Source organism: Podarcis bocagei, assembly GCF_964188305.1.
Source record: "Podarcis bocagei genome assembly, chromosome: 6".
Taxonomy (NCBI): domain Eukaryota; kingdom Metazoa; phylum Chordata; class Lepidosauria; order Squamata; family Lacertidae; genus Podarcis; species Podarcis bocagei.
The window spans coordinates 8,839,405-8,852,758 of NC_138130.1; the positions used below are offsets into that span (position 1 = coordinate 8,839,405).

At 41.4% G+C, this 13,354-nt stretch overlaps 1 protein-coding gene across 9 annotated transcripts in view; it reads right to left on the bottom strand.

Moving 5' to 3' along the window:
- Positions 1–13,354, bottom strand: part of DACH1 (dachshund family transcription factor 1) — a 341,051-nt gene that overhangs the window by 123,198 nt on the left and 204,499 nt on the right. The window contains exon 4 of one of the 9 annotated variants that reach the window (XM_081198377.1): positions 2,317–2,361. The exons of the other annotated variants lie outside the window; for them this stretch is intronic. Within the exon in view, the coding sequence (XP_081054503.1) occupies positions 2,317–2,361 (45 nt within the window). The remainder of the gene's footprint in view (positions 1–2,316; positions 2,362–13,354) is intronic. 9 annotated transcript variants of the gene reach the window in all.

Sequence of the window (13,354 nt, forward strand, 5' to 3'; positions counted from 1 at the left end):
TGGACTTGATACAGTACGAGCTGTAAGTAGAGGTTTCTACTGAACGTACTTATTTTTAGCAACAAGTGACAAAAAACAGTATGTATATTTGCTAACGGTGAAGCACTCTAGTAGCTAACAGCTTGTATCCATGGGCAATTCACCCTTATGAGAGCCAAGTGGGGAGCACATGAGGAGTGCATGGGGTCACCAGTAGTCTCAAGATGATGGCTGGCCAGATAGAAAGGCATTTCTGGGAACTAGCACCTTCACTGTAAACGCCCTTGCTGTGATTTGTGTCACTTCCATTTGTTGGTCACAGATTATGTCAGCTAGCAACTTCTCTGTAACCAGCAAACTACCAAAAAAATTTAATTTTTTTGTATTTGTTCTAGCAGACAAGTTCACAAAAAGCCTCAACACCAAACATCCTTTTGGTCAATCTGTGAGGGATTATGATGAAATAAGTGGCAAGTAAAAAAAAAAGGCATCAGTTAACTTTTACAACAGCATGGAAGTCTAAATGGTAGAGTGACTCTGAAATAATGTGGGCAGGTTTCGTTTTTCTGTTGCCACCAACAGCAATACATTATTACTACATAAAAAGACCTAAAAGCTAGACCACAAAAGGAAGACAGTCTACAAACCTCCGCCTCTATTTAAGCAAGAAGCCAACAAAACCTACATTTCCTCCAGCGTGTTTAAGCAATAACAATTCACTACTGATCTCTCAAGGCGTCAGAGACGTGGGGTGGGGAAGGAGTGTGAATTATCATCATTTGGTTACGTTAAATGAGAGGTACAAACTTTTGATTCTAGAAGGGGAGAGAAAACTTCACATGCAATAAAATAAAATGCAATTGCAACACTTCATATTTTAGCATAGAGAAGGGAATGTAGTATTTAGCTCAACTGGAGACAGCATTAGTTAAAAGTAAATTGTTTACATAAGCACTTTCCAGGTGCCAATCTTCTATCATTTAGGGGAAATGCTAGAATTCACACTAATCTCAGGGCATTTTTCTAACATATGAAGTTGTGGAGAAATCCTGCCCCAGCCCTCCAGTAAACTAAAACTTCCCCAGCAATAAAATACCCTTTTCAGTTCTTTCATTCTCTTTCTGCAACCAGAAGACCTGGTTCCTTTGCCCATCTGGTCCATTCTGTGCAAATATGCTACTCAAGAAGGTGGTTTCTAGACATGCTGTTGAGGGAAGTGAGGGGCAGATGGGGCTCATCAGCCTGGGAAAATAGCCCATCTAGAAGGAAAACTCTGATCCTAAACCTCTACTGCCTTGCAAGATATATTCAGAAGAATCCTACACCAGGCATCCCCAAGCTCGCCCCTCCAGATGTTTTGGGACTACAGTTCCCATAATCCCTGACCACTGGCCCTGTTAGCTAGGGATGATGGGAGTTGTAGTCCCAAAACATTTGGAGGGCCAAGTTTGGGGGTGCCAGCCCTACACAAATCTGGTAGGAAGGTGCCTTGTGTGCCTCCTTCCAGTAACTCCTGCAGCCAAGTTGGTACCAAACATATTGCTCTGCTTTCCTTTGGACCACATCAGCAAGGCCAAGAGGGAGCCTTGTGCCCTGCGGAAGTCACTTCACTGCTGCTAACTCAGCGGTTTGACTTCAGCCCCGGAGGCACACTCCATTGTCTCTCGAGACAGATGCCAATATTCCTCCTGTCAAGTGCCTTTTTATGCTTCTGAAATGTCTCGCATCCCATCTTTTGATATACACCCCTTTAAGTTCTTTCTGTTGGAAGAACTTTTTAAATTATTATCATCTCCTCCAGAAGTATACAAACAGGGCTGTGACAGCTAAGATGCAAGCTAAACATGAGGTTGTAATTCCTGTCTCTTTACTAGCACTGAGCAGGGACCCTTTACTCCTCACTTCAAAAAAGTTCCCTCCCCCTTTTTAAAATTCATGATTAAATAGTTCTTCAAGCCAACTCAAGTAGAAAACTGGCATTTCAGGGAGAGGAATTCTAGCCACAACTTCTGTGTGGCATGGTAATTTTTGCCTTTAGAAGGACTCTTTTTGCATGGATATGAAGATACAGAGTTACTACCTCAGTGGGAACTAAAGACAGATTAGGTTTAGCCCAAGACCTATGAAAAGCAGAAACATAAACTAGACTAGTCAGTCCTTTTCATAAACCTTTTTTTTGGGGTGGAGGGGTGGGTGGAGGCAAAACTCAAAAGGGCACTTCTAACCACACAAAAGACACTCTTAACCTTCTGTGAAAATACCAATTACACAATAAAAGCAATACCATGGCAAATGTATTATAACATTAAATGTGGTTTAAAGAAATTTAGCACTTACATCTAACTGCCTTTTTCCTACTGAAAATCCATTTTGTTGAGTGTCCTAGCAACATAAAAATGATTCAGTTATGCCCAAATTATGAATTATAAATAAAAACAAACACAACAACTGTGAAGCGTAGTCTACGCATGCAAGAACTTTGTTCAGTTGTTACAACCAGTTTAATAACAGAAGTTATCATTTAAATGGCACACATCAAATGTTCAGAGTCTTATATACATTGTATCAGCAACCTTTACAACATCCTGCAGACCGCTTATTATTACTGAAAATGAGAGGCTCGGGCTAACAGAGAAAAAGCAGATCTCTTGAAGGCTACCTGTGGCATTACATTTTTTAATTATCACACCTAGGATGTTTTGACTGTGCAACCAAAAACAATAGTGAGAATGTGATAAGGCTGTAGGTATACAGCTATACTTGACCAGAGTTTTCTACGCGTCTGGTGCACATAATGGACATGGAACGGGGAGGCATCACAGTTGCAAACTCAGTCCCAAATCTGTACCATTCTGTTCACTGGGAGGTTTGAAAACACCTCTTCACATTCATACAAAGGACCCTTTTCCATGCTTTCGAGAAATTTGCTTCTCCAGAGTTCCTAAACATGTGAACAGTCATCTGCACATATAATGGTACAGCAGATATCTTCAAACCTTATAAATGTGTAGTTAATTGCTGGTGATTTATTACTTATTTTGCTTCACATGCAAAGTGGAAATAGAATATATTTTCCGACTGCTTAACCTTTTTAAAACTTCTTTAACAGCTGTCGGATGTATAAAATCAGAAAATAAAAATGCATCTTTAACAAATCAAGTCTTTTCCTAATTACATTGTTTTAGAAAAGTACTGAAGATCTCTCTCTATGTGAATTAAAGCAGCACTCAGTTGGTGCTTTATTATCTTTTCAAGAAAATGATTTATTGTATGTAGCTGGAAAGCAAGAATATGGAAATGACATTTTCTGTGTTATTCGGGCAGCCTTGTCATCCATTCGGTGCTATACACAAGAAAAAAAATTAGCAGTAAGCTCTGGCATACCTAAACAAGCCTAGACACAAACTGGATCCCCCCAAGTGTTGCCACGTTTCTTTACCATCTAACACTGTGATGTGGAACCTCCAGCCTCCAAGCCAGAAAAGCCCCTCCAAGCTTTTCTCTCCGGCCCTCAGGATTCTCCCCAGTTCATGACCCACATCGAGTGCTTTTGCCTGTATAGAATGAGTCCTTGAATTGTAACTTTTGATTTTGGCATGGCTGAAATGCAGCCTACTGTACATAAGGAAGGGGCCTATCCCTTGCTACCTACCTTTGCTTCTGGTCCCATCAACCACTGTCATTCCGTTCCTAGAAGGTTGCCCAGAAGGAAGAGGAACTTTTCTCAGGCTGGAAAAGTTTCCTCACCACTGCCCCAACAGAAATGTTCCTGTTAGGGGTTCCAGTCACCAACCTCTGGGATAAATCAGTTTTTAGGAGTTCAGGCAGACCAGCTCTCCCCTCCCAATTTTCATATTTTATTTATTTTGAGAGTGACATTCTACATTCCAAGGCTCTGAGAGATCACTGAACATGCTTGGACCTCCTGGAGATAGATAGATGATAGTTGAGATAGACAGAGGGGCTGTCTTTTATTTTAATTTATATACTTCTGCATATCTGGGAAGTCCCCCAAGTGTGTAGAAACCAATACTTTATATTTGTAGGCGGAGCCATCTTGTTTCTCAAGTGATAAGTACTAGACCACATGCATAGCTGTCAACTTTTCCCTTTTCTTGTGAGGAATCCTATTCAGAATAAGGGAATTTCCCTTAAAAAAAGGGAAACGTTGACAGCTATGCACCTATTATTGAATCTGAATTTCAATAGACTTAATCTCAAGCAAATCGTTTAGGATTGTAGAAAATTCCACAAGCCCCAACTAGCAGCTATTTCATGACACCCAAAATCTGCTGCCTGAAGTGGCCTCCTCACTCTGCCTAATGGTAGGGACCATGGTGCTCCTGAATACCTTTTTGAAAAGAAAAAGAAATAAAGCAATCTTTCTGTTGTATACAATGACTAGTAGCAACTGAGTATAAAAATGCCTTGCCCTCTTGAGAATTACAAAAGCCAGTGTTAGCTCCAGGATATCAGAGGCTCTTGGGCAAAGGAGCCTCAGAAAGCTCTCTTAACCTGCAAGAGGTGAGGACTTGCAAGGTGAGAATTATCTCACGCTGTTCCTGCCGCATAGCATGTGAGAAACTGCTTTAGCTCGCCATTCTCTGGAGCACGCCCTGGTGTGAACTTCGCATTATAATATATAACAGTTGCATTTTTAACCAACCAAGTATATGGAGAAAAATGGAAAATTGTTTTGCAATTAATTTTCTGTTTGTGGGTCAGGCCAGAGGACAATCTTATATAATAAAAATATTATTGTTTTTAAATATATACATAAGTATATAAATATACTATTGTGCCTATGCTTCTTGGCTGAAAATAGTAGGGAAACCTACTATTTTGCATTAATCACTAGGAAATAAAATCAACTGCATTTACAAGTGTCCTGATAACAATGCTTTTTCCCCATAATGAGATGACCTTCTTTTCTCCTTAACCCTTTTCTCAGCCAAACCACCTACCTCAACTTTGCCTTCTGTTTCTCTAATCTTCAATTATTTATGTTTTCTTCATGCTGCTCTGTCCGCCATGGGAGCAAAATTGTGTTTGGTGAAATATAGAGCTAATTATACCATGAACCCCAGCAACAAAAAAGACACAGCAGATGTTACTTCAGACGTGCTAACAGTGCCTGTGCTTAGTGCACACACAACAGAAGGATTCAACAAGGATCTGAAAACAATATATGATAAAGGCAGCTTAAGCATGCAAAATATTTTAAACAGAAAATCAAAGAAATAATGTCAGCCTGCATTTCTCCAAAGCACTTACTGTGCTGGTCCCCAGAGCTACTATATTCAACATGGACTTTGCATTTCTCTGTAATATAAATATGTGGGGTTTATACTCTCATGATCTGAGAGGAGGGATTTGCAACAGTGGCTAATGACATAAAAATTGCTTCAAATCCTGATATTTAACTCAGCCTTTCTTCTTTGTAATTAGCTACATTATCTATTTAAGCAGTGAAGTATATTTAATTATTATTTTTTAATGTGGGGCCTATTTTAATTTTCTTCCAAATATTCTAAATAAATAACTTTAGTCTAGGTAGTCCAAATAATCTAAGGAATTAATCCTCAAAAGGTGAATTGGAACAGTAAATAATATCAAGTCGAAGCAGTCTGTTGCTTTCATGATTTCTGGACAGGGTGCATAAGGTATGATGAGATGTGAAGGAAAGTATTGATAATTAATAAAAATGAACTCATTTTTAATTAACAAGTCAAATCCCATAGGCATGTAATAATTTTCAATTATTACAGTGAGCACATATAACCTTTGTTGGGGCCTGCCAGGGTGTGGCTTCCCTATCTCACACCTTAGTACTCGCACATAGACTAGGCACCACTTCCATGGCCCTCACCTCACCACTGTGTAGACTGTGCTGGATCCAAATCGGCCCTGACTTTGGCCTCCATTGGTTGCAAGGCATGAGCACAATGTGGGGCTTCTACTCTCTAGAGGTGTGAAATAGATTTAGAAAAGAATTCTACATATAGTCAATGCACAGAGGGGGATGCAGTAGAACTGCACTTGCTAGTCTTATCCCTAAATGCCAGTTATCTCTTAGGACATCTACACAATTTCCACACATGTACAGGTTTTGCTACAATTTATACCCTCTATTTTCACGCAGGAACCTTTGGGAGGATAAGGGGAGAGAGGTCTGCGGCGATGACACCTGAAATGGCACCAGAAAAATATTGCAAATAAATTTTAAATTCTAGATTAAAAAGCACCGCCTCTCCCTATATGAACCAACCTGGGCCTTGCGATCATCATCTGAGACCCTTCTTCATCTGTCTCCTCCACGAGAGGCCTGGAGGGTACCAACACAATAATGGGCCTTTTCTGTGGTGGCTCCCCATTGGTGGAATGCTTTCCCCAAGGAGGCTCTCCTGGCGCCTTCACTATGCATCTTTAGGCACCAGGTGAAAACATTTTTCTTCAACCATTTGTTCGGATGATTAACATTCTATGGCTTTTTAACTGTGCTTGTGGGAGTGGAGTTACTGTTTTTTTGTTTTATTATGAATTTTGTGTTCTCATTTTCTATTTTTCTGTTTTGAACTGCCATGGGATCTTCGGATGAAGGGTTGTATTCAAATTTAATAAATAATGATAATGATTGTTATTGTTAGTAATGAAGGAACGAACGGATCATCTCACCTTCGACTATGTAAGGTTAACCTGTAAAATGGTTTCAACTGGTTGAATAATCTAAAACAATTGTAAAGAAAATGCTTATTGATAAAGGATAGATATAAACTCTGCCTGGCTGCTTGAATCTTAGGCTCTCAAAGAGTAGAATGAATGTTGAATTTATGTTGTGGAAAATTGATCCCAAGTTGGTTTTACAGTTCATCAGAAAGCACTTTTTATCTTGTGTGCAAAGAGTTAATGAAGCATACCAAATCTGCAACTTTTTAGTACTTCTGTGGTAAAATCTCAAGCCTATGTGAAACTGTTCTTTTTATACTAAAAGTGAACTGAGAACTAGGAATCTGTATTTAATTCTACATTTTCTGATATAATTTTTGACTATGCACATAGAAAAATGATTCTGACTCCCACATCCTACTTGGGCTCATTGCCACAAGGATATGTAGGTAAAAACTAATCCACACATGAAGATGCCCTTTCCTATAATAATCTTTCAAATAATAGAATTGGTATTATTTCCATACCTTCACATTACATAATCTGTTTTTATTTTGAAATAAAATATGGCATTTTATCAGAATTATGGGTGATACACCTGGGGCTAAAACTTTTGCCTCCATATTCTAAATGACATGAGTGCATAGAGTTTAGTGAACCAACTCAACAACTGGAGCGTATTTTTCATTAATGCTAATACCCCAGTTGGAACACCATCAATTTCTGTATCCTCCAATGTTGACCACTTGGTTTTCTTATTGAATATGGCAAATCTGGCTTGCTACATGATAGCTCCTTAAATTCTTTTTCTAGAAAAACAATCATCATTTTGCATGCAGTCTGTCCATAATGGAGAATCTCAATTTATTCCAACGCATTACATCCGTATTTATACCTTTCCAAATCATGCAATAGTTATACTGATACAATTTGAACAATTTGTACCCCCAGATATCCAAAACGATTTGTAGCTATTAGAATCTTCAGTGTTGCTGTAAAAGTATATGCTGTATGTATATGTATGGGGGGAAAACATTATCTCTGATTTCTGAAAATTAACTTGCAATTTTGAGACCCTGGAGAAGCGCTCCAATTCTGAACATAATTTTACCTGCTGTGATAGGGGCAGGGGGGCATAAAATTATATCAGCTGCACAGAGACCTAGATTTTGTTCTTTTCCATTTATAACCACTCCCGTACCAGAGAGGGCATTGCGTAATTTGATTGCTAATGTTTCTATAATTAAGACAAAAAACATAGTATATGTGGCTGAATTCAAAAGTAAAACAATTAAAAACACACTACAGATATGGACAATAGAAAATGGTACTTTAAATCAGGGGTCAGCAAACTTTTTCAGCAGGGGGCCGGTTCACTGTACCTCAGACCTTGTGGGGGGGGCGGACTATATTTTTGGGGGGGAAATGAACAAATTCCTGTGCCCCACAAATAACCCAGAGATGCATTTTAAATAAAAGGACACATTCTACTCATGTAAAAACACGCTGGTTCCCAGACCGTCCGTGGGCTGGATTTAGAAGGTGATTGGGCCGGATCCGGCCCCCGGGCCTTAGTTTGCCCACCCATGCTTTAAATCATTATATATCTCTGGAAGGTATTGTCTTCCATTCATTCCAAAAACTTTTTTTAGAAATGTACAAAGAAAATTCTAAGAATTTTCTCGCCAGGAATCTTTAACTCTGTTTCATTAAGTATGTGTTGAAAGAAAAGCATGTAGTGCTCTATCTCAACGGCATTTCACTTCACCAGCTTTTTTTACCAGATGCCTCTGATATCCCTTTACTTCAGGAAGTCTAAAAACTGAAAGGCATCACTAAGCTGGCATCTCTCCTGCTGCTCCTGCGGAGCAAAAACAAAAACGGGAGGGGTCTGCAATCCTTGTACATTGCTCAACCAACGTTAAATTACATTGACCACAGATTTCATGTTCAACTAAAATAGATAAGGGGGGGGAGAGAGACATACATACACTTCCTTTCAAATTCCAGCTCATGAAACTCTGAAAAAGCAGTTTTTTTGAATAAAAATCAACAACGCTCGAGTCTCCCTTCCAGGGAGTCCCTAGAGTCAAAAACTAGACAAGCCCATGCACCCAGACTACACTTGTGTGAATCTGCATAAATCAGTGGTAGAGGGGGCACTGCATACTTTTTGCATAGAAGGCCCCCATTCAATCCCAAGCAAACCCAGATAAGAGGCTATCTGGATAGGAAAAGCTGGGAGAGATGCCTGATTGAGGTTAGCCACTGCCATTCAAGATAGATATTGGTCTAGACTAGAGCTTTATGAAGGGCTCATATATTGATGGCAGAGCACATGTTTTAGATGCACAAGGTTACCAGATTCAGTCTCCAGCACAAATAGAAGGCCCTCAGGAGGTAGGCCTGGGAAAGCTCACTGATCTTGAAAACCATCGCAAATAGGCAAAAATGGGATAGATGGGATTCATCCATCTTGATTTTACAGGATGATGTTTTGGACTAAGGAAAAACTGAAGGGTGGAGCTGATGTTCTTGTTTTAAACAAGCTGATGTCTCTTTTTTCCAATGTAGACTGTAACCAAGTTGGCTTGTTAAACCTTTCCTGTCTGGATAGCCCTTCACTTCATGACTGCCTCAGTCGCTAGCAGGATCCGTCAGTGGGCGTTTCTTAAACCTTTTCCAGCATAAAAGCTGTTTGACGCCAAGTCTCCTCCTACTCTCCCTGCGCGGAAGTCTTCTGTGCAGGGAGGGTGTGGGTAGCGGAGGACCCGTGCTCTCCCCGCTGGTGTCCAGCGAAGAGTCCTGGAGCCCTCTCACCGATTCCCCCATCTGCCCCCCTTTATCCCTGGTGTTGCGCTGATTTCCTTCCCCAGCTGAGCTGCCTCTCTCCCTGCTGGGTCCCTCTCCAGCATCACTTGAGAGCTTTCCCTCCGCCTCTGGCTCCGATGTCAGTTCCCTGACAACAGGCCAACATGGCTACTCACCCTGATCTTTATAGTAGTGTTTGGGGTAATATTACCATATGATCTATATCAAATAATTCAGGTCATAAACCTAAATAATCGAAAATCATAATGTCCTCCCCTCATGCTTAGGAAAAACAAATAAGATAGAGAAGAAAGTTACTTAACACACACCATGTGTCACATTTTCCCCGTATTGCCCTGTTATTAATATTCACTCCTTTCATTTTTTTTATTTTTTTTTAGTTAGCATGCCAGCACATTTTAACATAAAACATCATGTCAATATTTTGGTTGTCTAACTTAAAAGTGTTGTCATTTCATTTTACAACCTTTTCTGCGTTCAAGACCCTTATGCTCAGCTGAGCTCCTTAGAAGATAGCGAGCCCAGAAGGGGAACAGTCATCACTTGCAAAATATCTGGTGAAGTATCTGATGCTGAAACACTTCTGGCATCAGCAGTTCGACTCGCAGTCATAAAACCCTGGGTTGCGATCTTGTCAGACCTCATTTGCTAAAGCAAGGTTGGGCTAAGTTATTCTTTCACTGAAAAGTACCCAAGGAACACCAGATGCTACAGAAAGCAGTCATTGCAATAGGTGGTACTCATCCCCTTCAAGTTTGCCGTGAAATGGTGCCCCAGCATGCTGTCAGGAATCATTGTGCCGCTATTGGTAGCGTCTTCCTAGAAACAAGTAACATTGAATTTTGACAGCTGAAGTCATTAAATATCCCCTGGTATTCTTCACAGGAGTGTATGTGTGACTCCATATATCCCAGCCAGACTTCAAATGCATAATTGCATTCTCTCTGCCTAAATTCCTTCTGCAGTCCTTGTCATTATTTTTCTGTTCTACATCCCCATAATATATTCTTTAGCCTTTGTTTCCATATTTCCCAGAACATGCTGATTTAATCCATAAAGGCATGAACCCACATCTGAGCAGAAGGTGTGCAATATATCTAGTGAAAAAACGCAATTTGAGGATCACCAATGGGCAAGTTACAGGTAGGTAGCCATGTTGGTCTCCCGTAGTCGAAATGAAATAAAATAAATAAAATAAAATAATAAAATAATAAAATTCCTTCCAGTAGCACCTTAGAGACCAACTAAGTTTATTATTGGTATGCGCTTTCGTGTGCATGTACACTTCTTCAGATACACTGAAACAGAAGTCACCAGACAGAAGTAACTATATATAAGGGTCTGGTGACTTCTGTTTCAGTGTATCTGAAGAAGTGTGTATGCACATGAAAGCTCATACCAATAACTAACTTAGTTGGTCTCTAAGGTGCTACTGGATGGATTATTTTATCTTATTTATTTTATTTTGTTTTGTTTTGACCGATGGGCAAGTTTTGGTTAAATGGTTGATAATCCTTACATATTTCATTAGGTTTCGATGTAAGTGACTAGAAATGGAAAAAATTCCCCCCCACCAAGTTGAAAATGGTACGATAGAGAGATGGTTGAGTATACTGGATACCATCATCTTTTCTCACGGGCTTTACGGTGTTTTCTAAAACTTCAAGGAGCTTCAAAATCTGTTTGACCAGTGGTGACAGAGGGGCTAAAGAAATGAAATTACGGCGGGGATCAGTTCTCTGTGGGGGCATTTCAGCAACTGCGTCCCAGACTGAATGTGGGCATTCAGTGGCATAAGAGATCTTCCTATGCTGGCTTTGCAAGGCATTCTGGAAGACAGTATCAGTTACTGCACAACAGATCCAGAACACTCCTAGGTTGGTTTCTTAATTCATGATGTATGCCACAGTGAATTACATTAAGGGAATCAATAAAGCAAAAAAGAAGATGGCTAAACTAAATGATAGTATACATGATCATGGCATTAGGCTGCGTATCACAAATCTGATTATGCCTGTAGAATTTTATCAGGCCCAATAGATACATTTAAAAATACCTATGCTGCTTTTAGTTAGCTAAAGCCTAGGAAATGTTTAAAGTAACAAGCCTATTTCGCTTGAAAGGCTAATATAAAGGGGCATTTCTTCTCCAAGAGCTTGTGGCATAGATGCATTGAAGGGTACTGTGCTGTAAATTGGATGTCCCTGGCCCTTAGTCCCACCCGCTCTGACTTGCGAATGACCAGAGCACAAAAGGAAACACATTTGAGGAAGGGATTACGATGCAATGATCTCATTGTGAGTGTTGCATTACGGTTTTGGCAGCGTGGTAAAGGCTCCCTTGGCACTGCTGTTTACAGCAATTTGAACTTCTCTAGCAACTAGGTATGATTTGTGACATTTCAGCCTCATTCCTCATTGACGGAGAGCTGTGGCAAGGGCTTGAAATATTTCCAGCGAGTATTGGAAAGAGGCAAACGCTTCAAGGAATACTGCAAAACCTTGAAACATCTCTAGGCTGAAGCCAAGAAATTACAAAAACTCAGATATTGGAAAACCAAAATGGATATAAACGCAGATTGCTCCACAGACCACAGAAAAGAAACAACAGAAACTTCTTACTCACAAGCTACCTTGGCTCAGAACCAATGAATTCTGGTCAATTGGCCATTGAAATCACATCGGAAGCCAGGTGTATTTGTCAATGTTGAGCATTGACCGACAACTGGCTCTGCAGGGCATCCATAGATAGCGTATTTTCTACTGCCTGCTGCTTGTTTTATACTAGAGATGCCAAGGAGTGAACCTGACTCTCCTACATACAAGCACATGCTCCACCAGTGAGCTAGGGTTCAGTGGCGAGTGGTCAGTGGACTAGGGGGACTATGCTAGACCCCTAAAGCATGGGTTGGCAAACTAAGGCCTACAGGTCGGATCAGGCCCAATTTGCCTTCTAGATCCGGCCCGCAGGCTGTCCGGGAATCACTGCATGGATCGCCAGCGTGTGTGTTCTTTCCCTCTCCCTCACACAGCAGCGCTTTTCTCCTCAGGGACGGAGCAATCTTGTCCCACGCCGGGCTCTGTTGACAGCGGGAGACGGCTCACCCGCCTGCCCACCTCAGCAGGGCAGAGCTGTGAAAGAGTGTGACGCCGGCTGCCGGCTGCGTTTTCCTCCTGCTTCTCCTCCCTCTCCTTCAGTCCGCCCTTCCTTCCTTCTCTGCACCCCTTTTCCACGCCGCTTCCTCGTGCGCTTTCTTCATCACCGCCTCCCTCCCTCCCTTCCTTCATTTCTCCCATGGTGTTCAGGTGGGTTGTTGCAGTGGCTGCGGCCACCGCTTGCGGGTTGGTGGGCAGCTCTGTCTTCTCCGCGGTGCTTCTTGGGAAACAGCAGCAGGTGGTGGGTAAAAGCTCTGGCAACACCCCGGTTCCCCTACCTCCATCCGCGGCTCCTCCGCCGGGGCTGCTGCTTCTGTCTTCGCTGACCAACGCAGCCTCCTACCCCGCCACGGAGCCTGAGTGGCCGAAGAAGCCCAATTGTGGCTATTGGGACAACAACTAGGACAGGTAAAGCAAAGCATCTTCAGGCCTCTTTGCGGGCGGGCAAAAATTGTTTTCTTTTCTTCCAAAATATAGTACAGCCCCTCACAAGGTCTGAGGGACAGTGGACCGGCCCCCTGCTGAAAAAAATTGCTGACCCCTACCCTAAAGGGTCCAACAGTCCTCCTGCCCAGCTTTGGGAATAAGGCAAGAGGGCTCCATCATCCTCTCAAGAGGCCTGACATCTCCTTCCCTGTTATGTACTAAGCTTGGATCCAAGAACAATAGGCAAGTAGGATCCTAGAAAGCAACAACTGATTGGCTTGCAGGAAAAGACCAAT